General features: G+C 41.6%; 1 protein-coding gene across 1 annotated transcript in view; it reads left to right on the top strand.

Moving 5' to 3' along the window:
• Positions 1–4,576: 4,576 nt before the first annotated feature.
• Positions 4,577–24,884, top strand: part of LOC133020885 (inactive phospholipase D5-like) — a 36,157-nt gene continuing 15,849 nt past the window's right edge. Inside the window, exons 1-2 of the mRNA XM_061087625.1 lie at positions 4,577–4,934; positions 24,502–24,638. Of these exons, the coding sequence (XP_060943608.1) occupies positions 4,929–4,934; positions 24,502–24,638 (143 nt within the window). The 5' untranslated portion in view covers positions 4,577–4,928. The remainder of the gene's footprint in view (positions 4,935–24,501; positions 24,639–24,884) is intronic.

Genomic DNA, 24,884 nt, shown 5'->3' with positions numbered 1-24,884 from the left:
TATCTCACCTTAGGTTTAGGGGACTGATGCCTGCAATTAGGTGCAGTTCAAAATAAAAATCTGGATGAATGATTTAACTGTGGTTTAATAAGGAAACTGTTGGGTATGGACACGATTTTTAAATTATTCTCCAACACTCCTGTTCCTTGTTCTATAGATATAGATGCAAAGAGAGATGAACTAAGAAACAGTTCCTTATTTAACCCAAAGGGTAATTCCACAGTAATATCAGGTTTAAAGACACAAGCAAATTCACATAAACACTGATGACGTTCCAGGGACGTTAAACTCAGTTACACATCAGTTTTCAAAGATTTCCATTCATCAATTTAATCCCAACAAATCCCTCTGATAAACAGTGAATCCTCCCAGAAGAGACAGAGCCTCATTAATGCTCCTGTGGACTTTTCCTCCGAGCTGAACAAAGCTCTGTGAGCTGCTCCTCATGCTTCGTTTCCTGTAAAGACCCTTTGTCTCCACCACACGTCCGACTTGTGTCATTAAAGCTGGACAGACTCTTGTTCTCCTTTTATTTATGAGTTCCCAGATATTTATTTCTCAGCCGGCAAAGCTCATGTTGAGATCTGAGCTGCTGAAGAAACTTCAAGTGAAGAAACTCAGGAGGATTTTGATCATTAATAACTCTTCAGGCTACGTCAATATATTTCCTTTCCCCATCCACAGGAACAAGCCTGACAAACACACCAAGTGACCGACATACACTGAACATGCGTGTGTTGGTTTGCAGAGGCATGAATAAGCTCCACTAACAGCTCATCTCGTACCCATGTAAGCCGCATCATTGTAAAATGAAGAATTTAACTGCCCAACAGCTGTCAGCAAAGACCACAGGGTAGGAGAAGTTTTAAATGGATGATGTGTTCTCCATTGTTAGACGAGGCTAAAGCCAATTGTTTTCCTCCAGAAGGTGATCATGTGATAGGAGTCTCACCAATCAGCGAAGGTTATGCCATGATGGTAGAGCTCTACGGTGTCTACGTCAAAGACGTTTCTAGACTTCTTCGTTTTAGTGGCTTTAAATCTCCAGAGAAGCTTTGACTATGACTGTGATTATCTGTCACAGACGAGGGTGATTGGTAAATTAAGGCTGTTTTATACCAATTAGAGAGGAATTCACTCTGTGCCAGTGACAGGAAGCTGTAAAATAGAACGTGTTTTCGGTGCATTCACAGGTTTCATGGATCTTTAGCAGAAACCCAGTCAGGGAGAGAGGTTTCTGTGGGAGCTGCTGCAAATTGCATCAGATTGGATGAGGTCCCTTTTCCAGCCTTTGGCCACGAGCTTGCTGTCATTAGTCATCTACTCACATCATTGTATTGGATACCGGGTGCCCATTAAAGTGACGGGTCGGGGTATTTGGCTTCCTGTTTGACAGTTTGGCTCAAGTTCAGCTCCACTTTAATGCAACAGCAACTGAATTTAAAGCCTCTGGCTGTAATGAAAGGTGTCTGCTCTGCTGTGGGTGATGCTGAAGGTTTAATCTAATTATTTCCTCTCTGTCACTCAACCCACGCTGCTCGTCAGTCATCCTGATGTCATCGAATCCCCTCCCAGTCCAGCCAGTTGGACACAACCAGCATCCAATCCCTTTACTATGGTGTCTCTTGTTGTGGCTTCCTCCCTTGTTAAGGGCTCAAATGAGTACAGTGGGTGTTTAAAGTGCAGACTGGACTTGAACCATTTGGATCCAATGAGCAGCAGAGGGAGCTGTTGCCTGGTGTGAGAAACTACAAACAGAGGAAAGTTGTGTCTCTGCATGAAAGTTGTGCAAGTGTGTGTTACATGTGTCGTGTCGATAATGAGCGTCTCTCTGTTTGAAGCATGATGACCCTCAGTTTCCTGTATGTGAGCTTTTAATCTCCTTTGTCTCATTTACTGTAATTGGCTTGCATCACAGGCACACAAACACACACACACACAAACACACACACACACACACAGACAGACAGACAGACAGACACACAAACACACACACACACACACACACACACACACACACACACACACACACACACACACACACACACACACACACAGAGAGAGACACCACATGGTGATTGATGGTAGAAATTGTCTGGAAGCCGCTCATACTTTTTCATGCGATTAACTAATTTTGCAATTAGCTAAGACTCAATAGACTCAGTGTGTGTGTGTGTGTGTGTGTGTGTGTGTGTGTGTGTGTGTGTGTGTGTGTGTGTGTATGTGTGTGTGTGTGTGTGTGTGTGTGTGTGTGTTTTAGAAAGAGAAATTATAACTGAAGAGTGTTTGAGTGGGATCGTGCTGCACTTCTCCTGAAGTGCTGAAGAGGGATTTAACCGTGTAGTGTCAGGATCTGTGTGAGCATCTCCTCTGCATCTCTTATGGAGAAACTCTTCAGCTCAACATGACTTGAATAGGACAGAATAATAATTTCCATATGAAGCTTCTCAGCTAATAAAGGAGTTGGCACACAGATGTAAACAGATGCCATTCATCAGCTGATGTGTGGTTCATCACAGAGAAATGTCTCAGCTCGTATCTCACTGTGCAGAAGGATGTAAAAAACAAACATCCACAAGCCTCCTGGCTTCTGTACCAGTGTTATCTGACACTGGCCAGAGACAAGAAGCGGCAGCTTGACCTTTCACTAAGCTGGAGTTGATGCCTGAAGACCGACAGGGAAATGACCTGAATCACGAAGCAAACTGTCAATACTCCACAGGTGCAGGAAAAATACCCTTCTCGTTCGTTTCATGCTGCTGCTGTGACCCTGCAGAGTCTCCTCAGGGATGAAACCTCACAGACACACACAGCGGATTTTCAGAGAGTTCAGAGGAAATCACAGCAGGTAGAGACGGAGCCGATCACACCTTCTGACAATCAACCAATTCAGAGAAGTGATCAACAGCTCGTACACTATAGATCCCTGAGAGGCTCTGACTGCAACAAACACACATTAGAGATGAATGTGTTTGGATTTGAATCTTATAGAACCACACAAACTCTAGTGATTAATGTACGTCAGAAACAAATTTTCAAACTTTTAAACACTTTCTCAGACATCTTGCTTGTTGCTACGCCCGTCAAGGTCGCCAGGCACATTTGGAGAACTGATGTCTATGAGTGAGGGAAATTTGGGGCAGCTTCATTTGATTTAAGGAAACTGTTCCGCTACTCAACAACAACTACTCTCGTTTTTTAAAGCGTCAACTGTTCTGTTAAAGAGATTTAGACACAGTGAGAAAATAAGGATGCTCCTGTCACTTACTGTTGAAGTAAACAAGAAGAATATCCCATATTACAGATGAGCAGCTCCGTCAACCGGAAAGAAAAAACAACCTTGAACGTCGTCCTCGAAGTGATTTGTGAAAGTTGGCTTTAAGAAGTGATTATGTTTGTATTTGGGATTTTATTGCCAGCGCAGTAAAGCTGGAGGCTAAAGCAGCAGGCGGGTATATAAAAGTTTATAGGAGCTTTAACTGTGAAAAACCCATTTCCTGTCTTCTATTCTATCCTTTTCTCTGCATCGTCTCTTTCCTCAGCTCCCTCTCTCTGGCCTGTGAAGTGTGACAGCACCCTCTGTTGGTTGTGCTCGGTCTGCACACAGCTGCAGGGCAGACCGCCTTTAAAAGATTTACTATCCCTCCCCTGCATCTGAGCAGGAGCTGCACTGCATCTCAATGTGCTGCCAATATTACTATTGCATTCTGAAGATACAGCCTGCGAGCATCACTTCATGATGCGTGCGTTTGATGCCAGTGAACTCGCTCAGCCTGAGATTCACTCCTGGACATTGTGTAGCATCTCTGCCTGTACGTGCAACACTGTGTCAGTGGCAAAGCTAATCAGGAAAGATGTTGCATTAGTGCGTGTGTGTATTTGTGTGAGTGTGTGTGTGCACTTTGTAATACTTTGTAACTGTTAAATCAAATAGATATTGTCATGTACATTTATTATATTTCCAACCGGATTCATGAAAACAAATTGTATTAAAAAGAGAAAGGGGCGTGTACAATCACACAGAGATTAATTAGACCAGAAGAAAGGGAGGACAGGGCAGAGCTCACTGTGACGCACAGTGGGAACAGAGAGGAGATGGACAGTGGAAAGAAAGGAAAGAAAAGAGCAGCATCTATTTATTCAGTGTCTGTATGGGAGAACAGTGAAATGTGAGCTTTCTATTAGAGGGAGAGGGTGGGGAGATATAAAGGGAGAGAGAGAGAGGGAGGGAGGGAGAGAGAGAGAGAGAGTCAGAGGTAGGTGGACGAACACATGATACTGTGAGATGAGAGGAGAGGAGGAAAGTGAGACAGAGATGAGAAGGGAGGAAAGGAGGGAGGACAGGAAACATCAAGAGCGGAGAGTGAGATGATAGAAAAACATAGATGACTGACAAAGTATAGGTACGTAGATAGATAGATAGATAGATAGATAGATAGATAGATAGATAGATAGATAGATAGATAGATAGATAGATAGATAGATAGATAGATAGATAGATAGATATATAGATAGATAGATAGATAGATAGATAGATAGATAGATAGATAGATAGATAGATAGATAGATAGATAGATAGATAGATAGCATCATTTTAAGATTTAGGTGTGTCCTGTTCTGTTAGAGTTTTCATTCATACAACAGCAGGAGAGGCGAGAGGGAGCAGCACTTTCCTTTTCTCTCCATCACACACACACACACTCCTCTGACACACATGCACGTGCATTTGCAAACAGGAACACACATTTTCGCTGCGTAGAGCTCCGGACTCCCCTCCCCTGAGACTCCTTCTGTTAGGAGAGGAGAGGAAGGGACAGATTTTGTAGCTATAGACGTGGGGACACACACACATACACACACACACACACACACACACACAGAGAAAAGCACATGTGTTTCATAGTGGACTGGAAACTGAGGGATGCAACATGAAGGTAAGCTCTCCACTGTAAATTGTGTGTATGTGTGTTGTTATGAGCCAAAAGCATGTTATATCTATCTATCTATCTATCTATCTATCTATCTATCTATCTATCTATCTATCTATCTATCTATCTATCTATCTATCTATCTATCTATCTATCTATCTATCTATCTATCTATCTATCTATCTATCTATCTATCTATCTATCTATCTATCTATCTATCTATCTATCTATCTATCTATCTATCTATCTATCTATCTATCTATCTATCTATCTATCTATCTATCTATCTATCTATCTATCTATCTATCTATCTATCTATCTATCTATCTATCTATCTATCTATCTATCTATCTATATATATATATATATATATATATATATATATCTTCTCTATAGTTCACCCTGTGCTCAGCAGTGTTCCTCAGTGGAAGTGTCAGGTGTTCAGTCTGTTCTCTGCTTCACACTCAGCTGGTGTTTGAACTGTGAGAGTGTGCATGTGTTTGAGTGCATGTGTGTGTATGTGTGTGCATGTGTGTGCAGGTAGCGAGTCTTTAGGACATCTGTGTTCGTGGCGTTCTGTTGAGCTTCGATCCTAAAAAGCACATTTATTCCTCTGATGCAAGCAGCTAAGAATTATTTCACTGTACGGTGTAGTGCACGTTCAGGCATCTGGACCAGTGAGGTGGTATTGACTTGTTCTGTGGTGCTTTGACTGCTGTACATCTGATTATCATGCATAAGTTAGGATTGCAGGTAACCAGCCTGCATGTATAACAACTGCCTCACAGCTCCTTTAGTACTTTTATAGCCTGTGAATCTCTGATGCTGAAAAGGTAGGCAGCAAGTACAGCATGTAGGATTTGGCAGGATTCATGTGCAGAATATAATTTTTACTTTTCTTTGTGTATAATCACCTTGAACTAAGAATCCCTGCACCCTAAAAAATGCTGGGTTGAAAATAACTCAATTTGGGTCATCGCAGTCACCAAGTGATGAGTCAAGTCTGGACCATTCCAACACTGGGTTCTTAAAAACTACACATTATTTGATTAAAATGACTGAACCAAACAGAAAGTAGTTACTGTACATTCCAGTTGTCTGAGCTCTCATCACCTTAACACTGTTGGATACCAAACAAAGAAGGTGTTAGTGATGGCTAGAAATAAACCCTCATATCTAGAACAATAATAAAACTCTATTTCGAGCAGGTCGTCTCTCACAGAGTTTGCTCTGTCGCAGCTCCTTGTTTCTACAGAAACCCACAACAGACAATCAAAACACTTTTAGACCTTCGGTGTTTTTACGTGTACTGAAAGGTGTTTTCAGTCGGTTGCAGTCTTAAACCTCACCACTAGATTTAACTTATTCCAACTCTGTGGTCCTTTAATAATAATAACTCCTATTTTTATAAAGTTACAGAAATGAACTGCAGTTTTTCCTTTTGGTCACCATGTATTGTTGCAAAGGGGTGAAAGTTGTCTCTCATCTATTTATTTACAGCATCTATTCATTATGTCAATTCTACCTTTGAGTTTCTTGGAAGAAGAACAGGGTCAAACTTGTTTGGGGCATAGTTTGCTTACATGGATGTTTCCGAGGTTAAACAGAGGCAGCAGCTGAAACAGCAGCTTCACATATATTATTAATATATATACTGTTATTATTTCTGCATCATTTATTAGGGAAAATGCCAGCGTGTGGCTTATGAATACCTCTTTAACTGATGTAAGTGCAGTTCTCGATGGAAGATATGAGATATTAGCTTAGATATAAGTTTATTGCAATCATGGTGGAGAATGGAGTACGAAAATGTGTCATAGAATCTGTGCACCAGAGACATTTTTCAGATTGTAAATGTCTCGCTCGGGATATAACTTGATCATAAATGTCAGATTATTTATAATCTATTTACATTTATTGGCTCTATTAGGTGGTTTATAGGGATTCAAAATGACTAATAGCCATAAAAAGAAAATCATGCTTTTATGGTTGGGCCGTTAAAGTTATCTCGGCCAATCTTAAAGCTAAATTTAGAAACATACATAGAGAATCATAGACTTTACATGAAGATGGACGACATGACGGCACCATAAAAATGAAGCCAAAACATGTTTAACGCCCCCTGGTGGTTAGCTGCAGTGTGTCATAAACCACACCTCCTCCATGTTGGCAGATGGGATATGGAGCAAACTAAACTATTTCAGTAGGTCTGTTTTTAATTAGTTATTTAAATAAAAACAACCAGAAATGTCATTGTCGAAGTCACCAGAATATCCAGCTACGTATATCGGCGGCGTCCATCTTTACTTCCTGTCTATGGTGTGACTTTGCATGAGTAATACAGGAGCACGTTTCCTCAGAAATCAAAGGATGCAGGGAAGGGGACAGACTCAGCTCACCCACGTCGCCTCGCTGTGGACTGCCCAGCTCCCATTGGCTCCTTGAGACTGAATCGCTGATCAGTGCACTATACGTGACTCAGACCCATTACCAGGCAGCGAGTATTACTGTAGTAGTCAAATCATTATAAGTCTAAACAAGCTGAAGACCTTTACATTCTGCTTTCCTCTTTACCGAGACTCCATCTTTCTTTCTTTCTTTCTTCATTTCCTCCTCGTCATCTCTGTCCCGTTCAGTCTCCTGCTGCCTTCAGTCGTTCAGCTTGGGTGAACAGATCACTGCCGCAGAAGTGAGCTGCTGGGACAAAAACAGGCCAACATCCAAGACTGACCTACTACACTTAGTGTCTCTCTGTGGAGGGAAGGTAGAGAGAGTGGTGGGGAGGGAGGAAGAAGAGAAGAGAAGAGAAGAGAAGAGAAGAGAAGAGAAGAGAAGAGAAGAGAAGAGAAGAGAAGAGAAGAGAAGAGAAGAGAAGAGAAGAGAAGAGAAGAGAAGAGAAGAGAAGAGAAGAGAAGATATAGATTGAAGGCAGAGAATAGATGGCGTGGCAGATGTATATATATCGTAATGCTGCTCACAGACAGCCTCAGTATGCCTGGTACACACACTAACACACACAGACACACACACGCACACAGACACAGTAGCCATCAGACACTGGTGCAAGCGCCGACAGTGAGGAGAGCCCAAAACACCTGAAACTGTATCCATGGCAACCAAAGTACTGGCTGTCGCATGTTAAACAATGGGACAAATCCGGAGTCTGTGATATTTCGTCTTTCTGAGCAGACGTCACCTCCTGAAGAGGCTTGTTGATGCTGAAGGTTCAAGTTTGGAATAAACTGAAGTTCAGGATTAAAGTTCTGATGAGAAACTACTCCACTATTATATTAAAAACTGATAATATGAAATATATGTATATATATATATATATATATATATATATATATATGCTTCCTGTTCCAGATACTGCCTTCATGTAGCCTTTTACATCTGTTTTCCACGATATCACAAAGCCCTAATAATCCAGCATAAAGGATTTACTCCCAAAATATCATCAGCCAGCTTTACATTTGCCAGTTTTATTTTAATGCATGCAGGTCCTCTTTGGATGCAAATTAAACTTGCTCTAAATTATTACAATAAACTGTAATGAAGGATTAGAGGTTTGTGCAGCAGCATGAATCTGAAGCTGTATAACTGCACTGAATTAAATGTTGTCACATACGTCCAATGTTTGATATTCGGTGATGTAACATTTCTGCAGTGTGAAGTGTGTGTTATTTGTTCTGTAGCCAGAAGGAAGTTATAGATAATAAGCTTTGAAAAGAAATAATGTAAAATCTCTGGATCAAATTCAACTTTGTTGTAGAACTGCATCTAAAAATTATTTTGAAATATATAAATATGTAAATGACAGACCTTCATGGATTTGTTGTCTTTGAGCCTGTGGTATAGTCTAAAAATTAAGAGGTGTTCAGAAGCCAAAATAACAAAGAAGAAATGAGAATAAAATAATTATTATAATTATAATTATTTTACAGAAAACGTGCTACTGACCAATGACTGTGACTATTTATAATAAACGGTACCTGGAGGAGACAAAACTAAATGGGATGCAGCCACATTAAAGACACTGCTGATGCCTGTGGTTTTTATGCTATGAAAACATCTATCACCTATTGAAACAACCTACCTGAGGAAAGACACCCTATCCATCATCTATGTGTTAATAAGGTATAACCAGTCAAAACAAACAACACCTCTCAGAACATAACAAGATCTCAGCAGAGAACACAGTCTTATTTATCAAAGCATCAATTATGGATGGACGAGAGAAGAGGGGAGGGGAGGAGGAGAGGAGGGGAGAGGAGAGGAGAGGAGAAGAGAGGAGAGGGGAGGAGAGGAGGATGTTGACACTTTAACTGGTCAGAAACAAATATGATTCATCCCTGATTCTTATTTAAATTACGTGATGATCACTTTGTCATATATAGACGTCTACTCCCCTACACATTGTATTGATATGCATGAACTTTGCAGTTTTGACACAAGAGTGAGAGGGATTAAATTTCCATGAGTATAATTTTACAGTTTTATTGTTGTCGTCTAAATGACAAATGGCTCCATTGTAAAACCAGGGGTGTGGATTTCCAACAGCTGTAAATCCTGCAACTTCTTGAAGTGAGGACAGTGCGTGTTTGTGCACATTGTCCTTTATGTTCCGTGTGTGCAGGCCGAGCACAAGGCTCCTCCATCAATTTAATGTGTTAGCGCACAACACAAGTACACTAATCACCTCCTGCCTCACTCTGAGATTCTCATTAACTCTGCAACAAACAGCTATGTTCATTTCAATTAAATTAACACTGGAGGACACAATGTGCGCAGAGATTATTAGTTTGACAAAAAGATGTCAGCCACTTTCAGAGACTCGAAAAGAAATAAAAAAACGTGACCTTGTCTTTGTCTCCCAGGGGCAGAGCAATTTTATGTGCTGCTTAAAAATTTAACACATACTTTTTTAATGGTCACATCTGGACACGGTTTCGGCAGGACTGCAGAGAATGTGCAGACATTTCTCTCTGTGGGCGTGTTGTCAGTGCAGAAACCTCGAGATTCAGGGATTTTTTAAAGTTAGCTCCCTGTCCTGGTGTTCCCTCTGCTGTGCTGTTAAACTCCTGAATGTGCATCACATGTTACATCAGCAGCCCTGGGAGGAAGGCCACATAACACTGACAGGTGTTCAGGGCCAGGCACACAGGAAAATCCCATCATGCTCTCTGCTCAAGGTAAAAAAGTTGCCTCATGCAGAAGCAAATGCATCAGAGTCGAAAACAATACAGCTTGAGCATCTAGAGTCAAGCTAACTGCTTTATGCTAAAGCAGCAGCAGCATTTTGAGGTTAGCCAATGACAGAGCTAAATGTTAGCTGTACATTTAAAACTGTGATTAGCTTTGGAGGTGTGGGAAAAACTTGAATTCTGACCTGATGATAATGTTGGATGAAAAGTTAATCAACCATCATCACGAAACAGTATTAGTACATTTCAGTCATATGAGTCATAATATTATGAGAAAATGTTTTTTGTGCATTAAAATACCAATTTCAAACATATGCCCAGTCGCCCACTTGCTTTTCATGGTTGTGAGACAGAAGTGAAATGACAAGAGAGTGCCGCCAAAAAGAGAGAGGCACACAAACAGCACGTTTAACAATAACCTGAAATTGACGGTGCTGCCGTGCATCCACATGTGTGTTCTCCCCTGAAAGCCGTTATGACACAGACTGAATAAAACTGCTTATAACTGCACTAAGTTCTACTTTGCAGAAAGTTGTTGGATCTACGACTTTCTGAAAAAGGTCGTAGTGAGGAGTTGTTGCTCAGCTGTATTTTAGCTGCACTGTAGAGAGAGCGCTTTATCGCTCTGTCCCCAAGGTGAGAACTTTATTCACTTATAAGACAATAAAAAACGCTGACTTTGATGCACTGGTGAAAAAGAAAGGCAAAGACATCTGGTCCACTTCAATCAACTGAGTTGTACTTGGTAGAAGCTCATTTTAATTTCTGTTTAGAAAGTTGTCAAACAGGAATCTTCCTCATCAACGTCCACAATCAAAACGGTTTCCTGTTTATAAAGAGTCCAGAAAAATTAAATGAATCAAGGGGAGACACAGCTGAGTCTTTATGACGATTGATTCGTGACGGCTCCCTCTCTCGCTCTCTGTCTTTCTTTGTTCTCTGCCACCGTGATAATTTAGCCTGTGGCTTGTCAAGGGATCAAGCCCAAGCAGCTCTACTGGCAGCACTTAAATGAAACGCCTTTAGCTCCCAAAGAACGTGTGCATGTGTGCAAGTGCGTGCACGTGTGTGTGTCTGTATACACTTGCTGAGCCAGTGTAATTGAACATCCTGCTGATTCCACAACACAACGCACGCACAAGTGGTGGAGTGTAGCTGGTGGTGTCGTGAACGGTGGAAATAGGATACAGCCGCTGTTATAGATGTGCAGGAGAGAAGAAGAGAAGAAAAGAGCGGTGGCAGGAAACGCCACTGGATGGTCGGAAGTGTGGAGGCGAATGCTCGGGTCTGCAAAAACATCTCGTTTTTTAGTAAGACGAGACGACTGTGGTAGATATAGTTCTGTAGTCAACACAAAGGGTTTGGGCTGAGCAGAATGAGAGAGTCGACTCTGCACATAATGATGTAAATAATAATATATTAACAAACTTGATATTTAAAGAACTGCTTTATCTTTTCGGAAGAGTTACAAAGTTCTTGCCAAGGGTCAAGAAAAGAATGGACAGAGAGTAAGAGTTGACTGGACAGATGGACAGGGGGTTGATTAGAGGGGATAATGGGGGGAGGCTCAGGTCCCATCATGGCCAGCAGGGCGCTCGTGTCATTTTAATGGGACTGTTGTTGAGATATTGATTGCCAGAACCCAGCCAGGATCAATGGAAGTGAGGGAGACATGAAGAGAGAGAAAGAGAGGAATGACGTGCTGTACAGTGACTGACATTCGGTTGTAATGGCTGACTGAAAGAGTTTCAGAGTGTGTTCCACAGGAATACTAACGGGCAGTGTTATAAAAGATGGCACAAATCATTTTTCATAGCGACATCTTCAGTTCTTTGTTGAAAACACCGACATAAGCTGAGATAACAAAGGTCTTCTACAACGGCCTTGAAACTAATGTGCAAGACTCCAAAAGTTGAAGTCGTTCAAACCCGGTTGCTCTGTTTTGCACAAAGTATTTTGTACAAGGTGAGAAAAACATTGATGGAGTTTTTAGACGATTTTTAGTCAGTTCACCCAAGGTAGAGAGAGGTACATTCTCCTCTCTTATTCCCAGTGGTGCAGCAGATAGATTTTTTATCTCCACTGGAGGCGGAGGTGATTGCCCATTTAAAAAAGCAGCAGGGGCAGTTTAATGTGGAGCTGGTGCCACACAAGAGATGGCAGCAATTTCCATATTTACCCTACAGGCACGAGATTGGTATTGATCTTCTGTTCTTACTTCTACCATCTGTCCCCTCATTTATTATATTAATATCCATGAATTATTCCCCTGGGAAATTAGTTAAAATGTAAAACATCTCACAATGTGTAAGAAATGTATATTTGCCTTTTTGTTGTGTTTCAAACCAAAACTCAGCAGCTTCTTTATTGGCCCATGCTCAACCCTTGCACTCAGTTTTGGGGGAATCTGATGAGTAAGACTTTGTATAATCATGTTGAATAACCAACAAACAAACAAAAAAACAGACAGTAGTGGTTTATTGGACATAAGGACACTACTGTCTAAGGAAAGTGATACAAACTTTGAGAAGGGGGAGTCAAGAGTCAAAGAAAGTTTTCTTCTATGTGTGTAAACAGTCCTGGAGAGTTGCAGACAGTTCTGAGACATCTGTTGGGAGGTTTGAGGACATTAATAAAAGGCTCAAGTAGAGTTAGTAGAGGAATAGAGTAACAGGATGTTTACAAATTCCAGAGGTCAAATAAAAATATTTTTGAAACTGGCAGTGTGCAAGAACTCAGAATCTCCAGATACCGAATAAACAGGAAGCATGTCAGCAGCATGTCAGAGTTACAGCTTCCTGTCCTGGTGTCGCCTCGGCCACTGAACTTCTGCGAGAGCTGACGTGCCGGCTCATCACTGTCCTCGGCGTCCCCAGGGACACACAGAGCTGACAGACTGTCAGGCTCATGCACAAAGTGGAACTCCTGCCATGCAATTTGCTCAAGGTTAGAAAAAAATGTAAAAACCAAAAGCAAATCAGTGTCAGGGCAGGACAAAGTGTGGAGCAATACATGGTGGACAAGTGCCAAAGGTCTCCTCATCATGGAAACAGATTGAGAAGCTACAGCCATGCTAGCTGCTCTGTGAGGCTCTACTGAAGCAAAGACTTTTTAAAATCAGTGAGAGGAGGTTAAACAACATCCGGCTTCCAGAAATGTTCACACAGTTGAACTAACAATCCTTCTGAACCATCCATAAAGCATCTAAGGGTGAAAGTTTGGGTAAAGTCTCTTTGCTATAGGATTTTAACTCAAAATACTTCACCTCTGGCTTTAAGTCTTTGCCATTTCAAGTCTAAAAATGTGCACAGTCACTTCGACACAAGAACAAACACACACATACACACTGAATTGCCTCCACCAAGTCCAAAAAAAGTGACAACACATAAGTTCAACCCTGCATGGCTGTAAATCTTTCTTCCTGAAGGAATTTAGAATCAATATAAGTCGAGTTTCCCCCGTCTGCAACTTTAAATTCGCCATCTTGTCAAGCTTTGTGCTTTTCTTCATGAATCACTCTCTCCATTTCTCCACCTGCCTCATACGCTGTCTCACACACAAACACGTAAACCATTTAGGGAGCGTAGATCATCCTTTTGCAGGCCAGCTTCAAGGCCGGCGCTGGCATTTGTCTTCAGAGGAGGATACTGACCTTTCTCAATTTGGTCATTTACTGAAAAGGTCAGGGAAAAGGTCGACCCAAAGGGAGGGACAGACTGCACCCTGCAGGCCTTCAGAGGAGGATGCATGTCTCACAGTCTTCAGTGTTTGAGTGTTAGTTTTGTCTTGGTCATAGTTTTTGTCTTGAACTTTTCTCTGTATGGCTCTGTATCAAAAGACAGTCAACTACTCTGGGGTAGATGCTGTGTCTCACACCGTCAGTTTCTGTAGATTTAGATGGATTACAAGACACATGAAAAAAAATGTCCCCTGTAAGTAGGTCATCACTGAGTTTCTCAATCACTTATCACAGCCATCGAGTCCTCATTCATCAGTCCTGATTGGACGGGACACACAACTGTCACCGTCCTTCCAGGGGCTGTAGTTTCATTCTCAGCAGATCGCAGAAAACCAATCAGTTGGTGTTCTCCAGGAAGAAAGGTCCATCAGTCACTCTCGCTGTTGTCGTGTCAGTCCGTCTTTCAGGCATCTTTAACTCTCTGTCAGCCCGGGATACGTTCTGCGACCACTGCGCTTCAATAGATCATAAATTGTTGTTTTCATTGCTACACACACATGTGGTTTTCATGGCTACACACGTGAGATACACAGCCTCTGTAATCATCCAAACACAGACACAGAGGATTAGACTGGATGATGGAGCATTTCAGCCTAGCTCGAACAACCTCATGTGGAAGCCTTCATCGACAACAAGCCCTAAGTGGCGAATGGGGAATAGATCCGGGGATGAAGAGTGCAGGAAAGAACAGATTGAGAGGCAGGAGCACAGTTCCCCCCGATGAGCAGCTGTAGATGAGTTTCTTGCCTCAGAGTGGAGGTGTGAGGGTGCTTGACTGTCAAAGTAAATCCAGGAGAGATTGGAGCTGCTGGGTCTGTTCAGCTCCAACTCGTCCCCTTCACAAGTGATGGATGGCTTCGCCTACAGCTTCGACAGGTGAATATAGTCTTTAATTGACAAAGAGCTAAATCAGTTTAGAATCTCTTCATAGCCTCAGAGTATTTGTCACGTAAATTAAATCAAGAGAGACAAATATACAGCGTGAAATATTACACCGTCGACTCAAAGAAACAGGATAGGCAGAATCAGATTGTAAGACTGTGTGAGGGAAGATGTGATGTAGTATCGACCCAATAAAAGTTTCAGGTCATTGTTTAATCATTAAACCTGCAACCTCACTGGTTTGGTGAACTCCTCCAATGACTGTATATCAGATGGACGACATTACGGCTCCCCAAAAATGCACTGGCTGCAGTATGGGTCACACACAGGACGGTACTAGCTGTAAATCACACAGTATCAGTGCTTCATTGTCTCTTTTGCCCTAAATGGGACCATAATAACATGTTTGATGCTGCAGAAAATGGGGGTAGAAATCATTACCATAATACTGTATACTGGCTCTTTCAGTATTCTCGACCAGGCCCTCTGAGTCTACCTGTCTTAAAGATAAATGATGTTGCAGCTTTATTGATTTGCACCAGTGGTACTGTGTGGATTTAGAAAAGAAGTTGGTGTTAAGCCAAGTACTGTTTCTGTGTGTTTGGATAGACAAGGCAGATAAAGTGCAGAAAGTTGTACGTTTATGCAAGAAAAAGTACAATCGCACCCTCAGCCTTCGACCTTCAGAGCTACATGGAAAAGAGGAATCCTTGAGAAATCCCATCCATTTGTGTGCCTTGTAAGCAGCGGGCCAGCTGGACCCTCGGGTGCTTCAGTGCTGTTAATCACATGTGAGCCCGCAAGATCAAAAAACATAAAAATCCTGTGACACAGTGTATAATTAACATAAAGAAGAGCAGAGCGATAGCCGAGGGACGTGGATCACAAGCCATTCAAATGCCTCCACACAGGGCACGAGGGTCACTGGATGGTTTGATGAATCTGAATATTTTAGAGCCTTTGTGGACTTGTATGTTCTCCAGCAGCATCAAAGTTTCAAATGAGAATAACAGCTCCCAGTCTCCTGGCTCTGGCTCCTCAGTGCACAGTATTGATCGTCTCATCCATCTCTCAGCACAAAGAGAATGAGAATACATTCCAGCAGCAATCTCAAAAAGAAAGACCAGGATTTCTTTGCTTGGACCTATAAGGTAGAACTGTCAGTGAAAGTACGTATTACCAACACTTGATAATCGAATCGCGACTGATAAGAACCAATCAGGGATCGAAAGTCACAAAAGGCCAATTTAGTTTAAGATTTTATTTTATCTGACAGTAAATGCAATCAGTTTGAATCTCTGATTCAGTATTTAAATACGTGAAACATCAATGGTATTACACATTTATATCCATACAAGCAGGTTATAGGTGGACTTAGATGTTGTTGGTTAAAGGGATCACGGCTACAGTGAGCAGATCCATAAAAGACTTGACAGAGCGCTCAGACAGATTGATAGTGGAAAATCTTCAAAGACATGTCGCTCCGGGCTTCCTGCCATAACAAAGCAGTCACCAACAATCTGGTCATCCATTCCTTTCTTTTATTTGACTCGTGGTGTCAAGCTGAGATGATCGGTACTTTTTCAAATTAACCAGAGATGGAAAAAGGGCCCTCGGCCAACCAGCTCCTGGGCTCTGTATTTCAAAAACAACCCAGGGGGTTGCTTTCAAGACATTTCCTGCTCATTCAAACACTTCGTTCCCAGTTGTTCTTTCCAATAAACCCACTACAGGACTTGATGCACGGCCAGTTTATCTTTGTCTTATTGTCCCAGATGACCGATAACCATCATAAACAGTGCTCTCTTTCCCTGATAGTGAGCTATATTGTTATGAAGCCACGTCTTTATAAAGCTGTTGTGGTTGTGCTTGAGTAAGGCCAGAGCTGTTTGACTGCTCATCCGGCTGGTAGAGCACTCTGGAGCCCTGGGTTCACTCAGGAGAACCCAATCACAGATTGTGCTGTTTCTCTGAAGAGAAGCAGTCAGTGTCATTTTCCATCTGGCAGAGGAAGGTAATGGCACAAAGCTGAATGACAACACAGATGCTGTAGCACACTGTCATTTCTTAGTATTTATTAATGCCAAAGTAGTTACCTTGCACGAGGAGGTTTGTTTTAACCTCTCTCCATTTGTTATTTAGATGCTTGATTATGCAGAAACTACTGAACAAAGGGACAGGAAGGGACACGGACCAAGAAAGAATCCATCACATTTTGGCATGAACTGGATAAAGGGGGCGTATCCAGGACTTTATTATAACCTTCTTTAACATTTCAAGATAACAATAGATCTTGATCGGGAAAAAATCTGGATATTAAGCGGATCCAAATCTAAGAGTGAATGTAGTCTTAGGGCAGATCTAGTAGATTGTGTTCGGCCTTGAGGTATGAGATTTCAAAGGGTAAAAGTAAACTAAAGTGATCCTAATGACACAGGTTAACAGTGACTTGGCTAACAAAGGACTATGATGAGGATTTAGAAGACTGCAGTTTAAAAATATCAATATATGTAGTAACATGTGGAGCTGCATTGGGGCCATATGACAGCAGATCTCCACTTTGCTCCCTGAAGACAATATGACAGTCACGAGGCTATGAAGCACAAAGGGAGAATTATCAGACTGAAAGGATCCAAACACACTGACAGAGTTCCCCGTGCAAAACATATTCAAGGCAATGAAATCCCAGAATCCACAGAACATGGTTTGTAAGGGACATTGAAAGCTGTGATATAAAACCAGACCACTCTCCAGCGAAACCGTTGCTATGCGTCCAGTAGCCTGTGTCGAGCTAATGCAAATCAAACGTGTGTTCAAACAAAACGTTCACCTTGTACCATTGGCATGAATTTGGCCGATGAAACCTTTGTGCAATCTGTGTTTATTTATCCTTAACAGACTGTGGACTGTTGCCAAAATTACTCCCTTTTCTTTTTATTGGGCACTACATCACTAAACTGCCCTGAAAATCTTCCCAATGGATTAAGTACAATAAAATAATTAGAAAACCTGCAAAATGCCTGCAAGCTGTAGTGCAGCGTGGCCTCAATTCATTTTCAAACTCTATTAATTTCTATTCTCTATCCTGTGCATGAAAGAATTATGCACGCAGAAATTCGTGACCACATTTTCTACTGTGAGTCAATGTCATTACAAAGTCCCTTGTCAATCTGCGCGGCTCGTGTCACTTTTGTGCAGACTCAGCCTTTCAAAAGGAAAATGATTGATGTGTTTTCTGCTCTCAGCTGCTCAGTCTTTCATTTTGACTACTGCATCTTGTACGTTAACATTTTGGCCGTCCAAGCCCTGAAGTGAACATCCCTTCAACCGCCTTCATTTTGATGAATTTCTCTAGGACCAGTCTGTCCCGACAGCCTGGAGTAAAACTTCAGGTTCACCTTGATCGCAGCCAGTAAAGAAGAATTATGACACTTGTGACACCGGATGAAAGAGATGAGTCTCCTCTATCCTGTCTTTGTCTCAATAGACACATCCACCTTTGAATCACAACATCATCCAGCTCTGTGTCAGGGGAGCGTCTCTTCCTGTAGTGGCCACTTCAGTGCAGACAGACAGGGCTTTATTGTTGAAAGAAGAGATTTCTGGAATCCGGAAACTTGGCTTATAGGATCAAACTCTTCTTTCAAATCTCTCCACAAAAGTGATTACTGGAAAATACCCCAGGCTGGAGAAGCAAGTGTGTCACTTGGACGGGGATCAGACGAGGTCACATGGTAGACTACTGTGTGATGTGGGGTCGTCGCGAGAAACACTTTGAAGCTGGGAACTGGATTTAACACTTTGGTTTAATGTAGTGCAGCAGGAGAATCCACATGTTTGCAGCAGGGGACCAACCGGTCGAGCTGATGTATTGACTCTACACTTTGAATGACATACTTATAATCTATCTTATAAAAGCTGTTTAAGCCTGCAGTCAAGGAACTGTATCTGAGGACACTTCCATCTAAACCTCAACATTCAACAGTGGTTGTGTAGTTAAAAGTGGAAGGTTTACAACCTAATGTTACCATAAAATATAACGCTACAATCATATGACACTAAAACCATCTAGCTAGCTAGCTTCACTTCACATTACGCATGTAAACAAGGAAACTTCAAACGCAACAAAATCCATTCCTGTTAAAGATGCTAGATTACGGTAAGCTTGCTGTTTCCCCCCCTGTTTCGAGTCTTTCATAGTAAGCATCTTATAATGATGGACATAACTTAATTAACTGTATCTCCCACAACACTGAGAGAGAGAGAGAGAGAGCAGCCGGACAGTTTATTGGAAATGACGTGCATACAAACCCACCCACAAAGAAAGTTGCCTCCTCAGCACTAACACAACATGATAGCGCCCTGTCAGATATCTCTGCTCTCTTACTGTCACTCACTCTGCACTCTACCACTTCAAAGCTACTGTAGATAAAAACATCACATGCAAGGACACACACACATACGCAAGATAACTGTGTGACTGGATGTAAATGCTGGAACCTCATAGGAGCCAGATAAGAGCAACTGAGTTCGGTTGTTATCGCTGTTATTTTATCTTTATTAAACCTCCCGTAAGAACAAAGACTTAATAGACAAAGCACTTTATTATTGAAGGACAATTGATTGAGTTCAACCAACCAATGGAGATAAAAGCTGTTGTGGTAGCAGTGGCCTTGAACTTAAGAATTTGAGCTTAACGTGTCCCTACAGTTACAGATTGTTTACAAAGTTAACTGTCAATATCATAGACTGTATATAAAGATTGACGACATGACAATATGACAACCAAATCATCTAGATCGTTTGTCATGATTAAAAACTTTGATGCAAACCTGAAAAAAAAAAAAAAAAAACGTAGTGGTATAATGTATAACATTTATTTAACTCCATGTCAGTGTTGCTTGAATTCGATAAATGAGGTGACGGTGCACATTGGTGCAGAAAACCAGGACTGCCGTTGCAATAGCCGAGTCTGTGTGTGTGTGTGTGTGTGTGTGTGTGTGTGTGTGTGTGTGTGTGTGTGTGTGTGTGTGTGTGTGTGTGTTCAGCAGCAGTGTGTACATTATACATCACCTGAAAGCATACAAACACTACAGCCTTAATCCATAAATCCAGTACAGTGTCCAGATTACAGTATGTGAAAAGAACTCTTATGGTGAAACATTACAAAACACCATTGAGCACATTGCAGCGTCTGCTCGCTCTCCTGTGTGATGCAGTCAGCTGCATGTCAGAGTCAACAAGGGTCCTGACAAGAAGAGAATATCACCGTATACTCAGTAAACACGCTGGCACTTCATTGCAACGACACCCTCGTGAAGAATGCTCAAGCTTCGTGGCATTGATTGGGTTTAGATTTACGGTATTTTTGGAAGATTAATGTCTGTGCAGTTGCTGCATCGTGCAAAAAAAAGACAAGTCTATAAATAAGGCATTGTTCTTTGATCCTGCGGGACTCACATGACAGATGAATGGTTTTCTAAAACAAAAGGAGGTTTTAGTTGTGCTGCAAATATCTCACTGGGAAGTTTCTTCTGTGTTTGCGTCAGTGTCAAGTAGCGTTTCGACCTTTTAAATCCAGCGCTCTTATACTGAAATACATGCTTTAAAAAATATCTTTGCCAGGTGAGACTTTAGTTTTAAAGTTCAGTTGTGAATTGAAATCAGTAAGTGAAATGTTCTTGGAGCAACAATATTCAGTCTGGCAATGTAAGGAAAACATTGTTGTTGTAGACCAGGAGCTCAATGTAGGTTTTTAGATAAATGGTCATTCAGTCTCCTGTGCAGCAGTATCGGCTGCTATAACTCAGAGTGTGTTACAGTCAGTCCTGACCCAATCAGTGTGGTGTTGCACCCTCTCTCTCTCTCTTCCTCCTCCTCTTCTTTCCATTCCTTTCCCTCTTTCTCTCCTCGTCTCCATAAACATCTGCATTCAAACCCCACTGAAAACAAGACTCCAGCCTCCAACTCATCCTGTTCCCAGACTTGTGGTGATCTCCTGCTCCGCCTGTCCTCCCTGCATCCAAACAACATGTGCATCGCTCCGAGCGCTCATTATAAAGAATTAGAACCGGATATGTTTTTGATAGTTTGCCCAGATTCCTGTTGTGTTGTTGGTGTGGGGGGAACTCCTCCACCCCTCTGAGCAGCCTGGCTCCTCGTTCACACCGTGCATCGACAATGAGGAAACACTCATTAAAGGATAATTGGGCCCCTGATATTCTTTTGTAGATGGAGTTGCTATATGAGATCCTGTCCTGCAAGGTTAAAAAAAGGGATAAAAATCTGCCTCTTTATCCAGATCGGCAACAAACTTTCTTGTATCAGTTCTTGGCCGATGCTACATCCTTCCAACGAGTTTTCGGGAAATAGACAAACAAACAAACTCCTTGGCGGAAATAATAAAAGGATAAACGGAAAATCACCACATCACCCCTCTGTTCTCAAACTATGCAAAGCTGATAGTGATCCACATCACTTGAAGAGGAGCTGAACATGTCGAACCTTCAAAACAAAGCAGAGAGCAGATTTAATAGACCTGAGAAGGTTGGCAGAGACGATCAGTGTTTAATACATCATTTGAGGATCTAAACATCCACCCACTCTGGCCTTTGTCTGAGAGACGGTAACATTGAGTGTGTGTGTGTGTGTGTGTGTGTGTGCGTGTGTGTGTGTGTGTGTGTGTGTGTTAGTGTGTATGTGTGAATCTGGCACTGTGCCATCCACCTTGCGCACCATTTAAAGATGGACCCTGGAGAGGTTTTTAAAACAGCCGACGAGCAGCCTTCTTTCTGAATCTCTGATTATTTATTTTTTTGCAAGCCACTCAAGGCTATATTTGCTTGTTGGAACGTTGGATTAATTAACTGTAAACAACCAAAAGTTTTCTTAAAAGCGCTGACATGGGAAAAGATGCAAAAATGTTTGTAAATGTTTGCTTAGAAACGAGTCAGCTCTCACAACCGTTTAAGAGTTATGGATTTAATGATCCTACAGTCAACTAGGCTATATATAAAAGATGGACGACAGGAAACTCCTCTGGTGGCTATTTGCAATATAGGTCATAAACCCTGCCTCCTCCATGTTAGTGGATGGGACATGGACCAAACCAAAAGTCAAAGTACATGTTAAACCTCCCCTCAAATATGGTTTCTCTTATCTTTGGTAGTTCTTATCACACTGACGTATATGTTCAATCATCCGTATGTCTTTTGTCCAAATTTAGGAAGTGGAGATGCACCATCTTTATATAAATACGTATGTTTATGGCGCTCACAGTATTCACAACCCTGGTATAGCTTTTACTTTTCTCTTCTATTTATTTGTGGCCATACTATTTAAACAGAGTATTTCTAAGCAGTTACTGTGAGGCAGACTCCTTCCTGTAATCGAAGGTGTATCGATCCAGAACTGTAGCTCCAGTGTCAGGTAACATCATCCCTCGAGTACGCTTTGAGTCTGACCTCTTCATGTAGCTGCCATTATGCTCATACACATCTGGCCATATGTGAACGAAGCACAAAAACTGGAAATACGAGAAGCTCTCAGTGCTCTTAACTGTGTCTCCTTCAGTTAAGACCTTCATCTGTACTTGCTTTCGACAGATGACTGACTATTTGGATTGAACCTGTGTGTTTGCAGCGTTTGCTTTTGTTCACTGCCCGGGGTTCTTCAACAGTAGAGGAGGTGAAGATCATTTTTCCAGTCAAGTCTGTGGAGGCGAGCCAGTTGCCTTATGGTCAGCAGTTCATTCGCTTTAACCTTCATACGGCTTCTGCAGCAGAATGAGACACAGAACACTGAGGCTGTGAGAGCTGGTGGAGGATATAATAATATGAAACATTATTCCCACGTCAGATATCAACTCAGAGCGGCGGTGAAGTGGACAATCCGCTCGTCCACTGGGACACTCTTGACAGACTGGTAGATTAATTCCCACCTACAGGCATGAATGTTAGTAGCCATACCAGCAACACACTAACAGAACCAGAGCTTTAGTGTTTGTATGGCCCATCGAGGTCGATGGTGTGTGATGTGGTGTTATTCTCTATGGATGAGTCGAGCTGACTGTGCTAATGATCTTCTGTGTTCAAGGATAATTAGTTTTGACTCTTCTGGTGCCGCACAGAGGGATCAGGATGCATTCGTTACTATTTCCCAAATAGCTGGGGTGTTTCCCATGAGCTGTGTCACGTCTCCGGCACATCGGCAGCTTCATATTGAAAACATGAGTGAGGAGTGGACACCCTGTATCTCTAACTAACTTATTGTGTTATTGACTTTAAGGCTTAGAGTTTGATTTAATGAAATTAAATACATGATGGTGTAATCCTGATAGAAGATGCACTGGTTACCTTTTAAAAATGGAAACAAGACGTTGTTGTAAATGTCTGTTTTGCCTAATATGTGCTCATATAGCAATAACAGCATGATTCATGGTTTAATGGTTTATGTTTGGTTAAGTTTAGACAAAGACTGCGGTCTTGCATTACGTGCTCAAAAGCACAAAAAAAAAAAAATTACTTTGTTAAGTATCAAACAGCATGACGGTAAGAAAGCCCGTCTCATCACCACCACTAACATGTAAATGAGCTGATGTTGCACGTCAGACTGTGAAATGAAGGTGAGATGACTTGAACCTGCTGTTGTTAGTGTTTAAGGTGTTATAATACAGAAGAAGATGCTAAATAACAGTTGAAGAGTCCTTGAACTGGCACCATTTTATAACCAGTCACCACATATTTTTTAGATGTGGTAAATTCACACATGCAAAACTAAAGGTTTAATTGCATTTTGATTGATGTGCTTGTTTAGTCCTGAGGGGAGATTTGTCTTCATGGAAACACACAAGCTACACAGAGCTCAGCAGAACACGTCTCTGCCGCCTTTGCCACGTCTACAAATCTCTGAGGAAATATTGTCAGGAAGCACAAACACGTTCCCACCTTCTGTCAGTGAGAACAGATCAGGCAATTTCACAGCCACAGGATTTATTTTGGCTGATGAGTTTCAGTTTTTTTCTTTCACACATGAGGAATGAGCCCAGATCCCGCTCTGGTGTAACGACCTGTGAGGAGGGCAGAGTAACATTCAAACAAAACAATGCTGTCATCGATATTTTATAGCTGAAGCTGCAGAACAATGCATTTTTGTGCACACAACAACATTTAGAAACAAAAAGAATACTTACAACATTCACCTGCTGTGTAAGCTGATGAATATTTTACTTTTAAACGTGTTCACACACATGGGATCAATTATACAATAAATTAATTCATTTTATAAATAAAAAACTGCTCATTATTTAAATAATTATATAAAAACACAATGTCAATATTTGAACCATTAAAAAGGTTCTATTTTAACATATTTCTTATTTATTTCTTAATTTCTTATTTTTAATGTGTTTCCATGCTTGTGTAAAGCACTTAGAATTGCAGAGTCTCTAAATAACCTAACCTTCTCTTTCCTCTTTTCTTTCTTCTCATTCCTTGTGTGTCCTTTATATGAAATCAGGAACTTGCAAGGTCATACGTGGACCTTCCATATGTTTGCGTTGAATTCCCACCTGTATCATGTTATGACCTGCTGAGCTGTGCATTAAATCAGAGGACAGGTCACCTATAGAGCATAGAGTGAGCTGATGGAGCCAAGGTTGGGGCACTTTGGCAATGTTTTTACAGTAAAGTGTTGAAGAGTAGAAAATAAACCGTGTAAATCAATCTCGTCTCGTCTCTCTTTCTTGCAGTCTCAGCAGAAGTGCATCGTGATCTTTGCCTTGGTCTGCTGCTTCGCCGTGCTGGTGGCGTTGATTTTCTCAGCCGTGGACATTTGGGGCGAAGACGAAGACGGGATCACGGAGGAGAACTGTAGCAGGAACTGCAGGTGAGACATGCAGCACCCCTCACACGTAGAATTCATAGTCTGTGGATCCTTCATCCCAAGTTACGGCCTTTACGTGAGAAGTTTGTGAACAGTCTGGTTCGAAGTGTCAAAGAAAGCAAAGAAAGTAGCAGTTCTTGTCATCTCTCTTCTTTTAATCATGGACTAACCCCTAAAATGTATCTCCTGCTAATGGTAGCTTCTAAGAACCAAAGAGGTTATGTTTTCACCCCTGTCTGTTTGTTGGTT

Source organism: Limanda limanda, chromosome 15 (genome assembly GCF_963576545.1).
Source record: "Limanda limanda chromosome 15, fLimLim1.1, whole genome shotgun sequence".
In the NCBI taxonomy this organism is placed as follows: domain Eukaryota; kingdom Metazoa; phylum Chordata; class Actinopteri; order Pleuronectiformes; family Pleuronectidae; genus Limanda; species Limanda limanda.
Note: the sequence above shows the minus strand (reverse complement) of the source record. Positions and strands in the feature narration are given on the sequence as shown.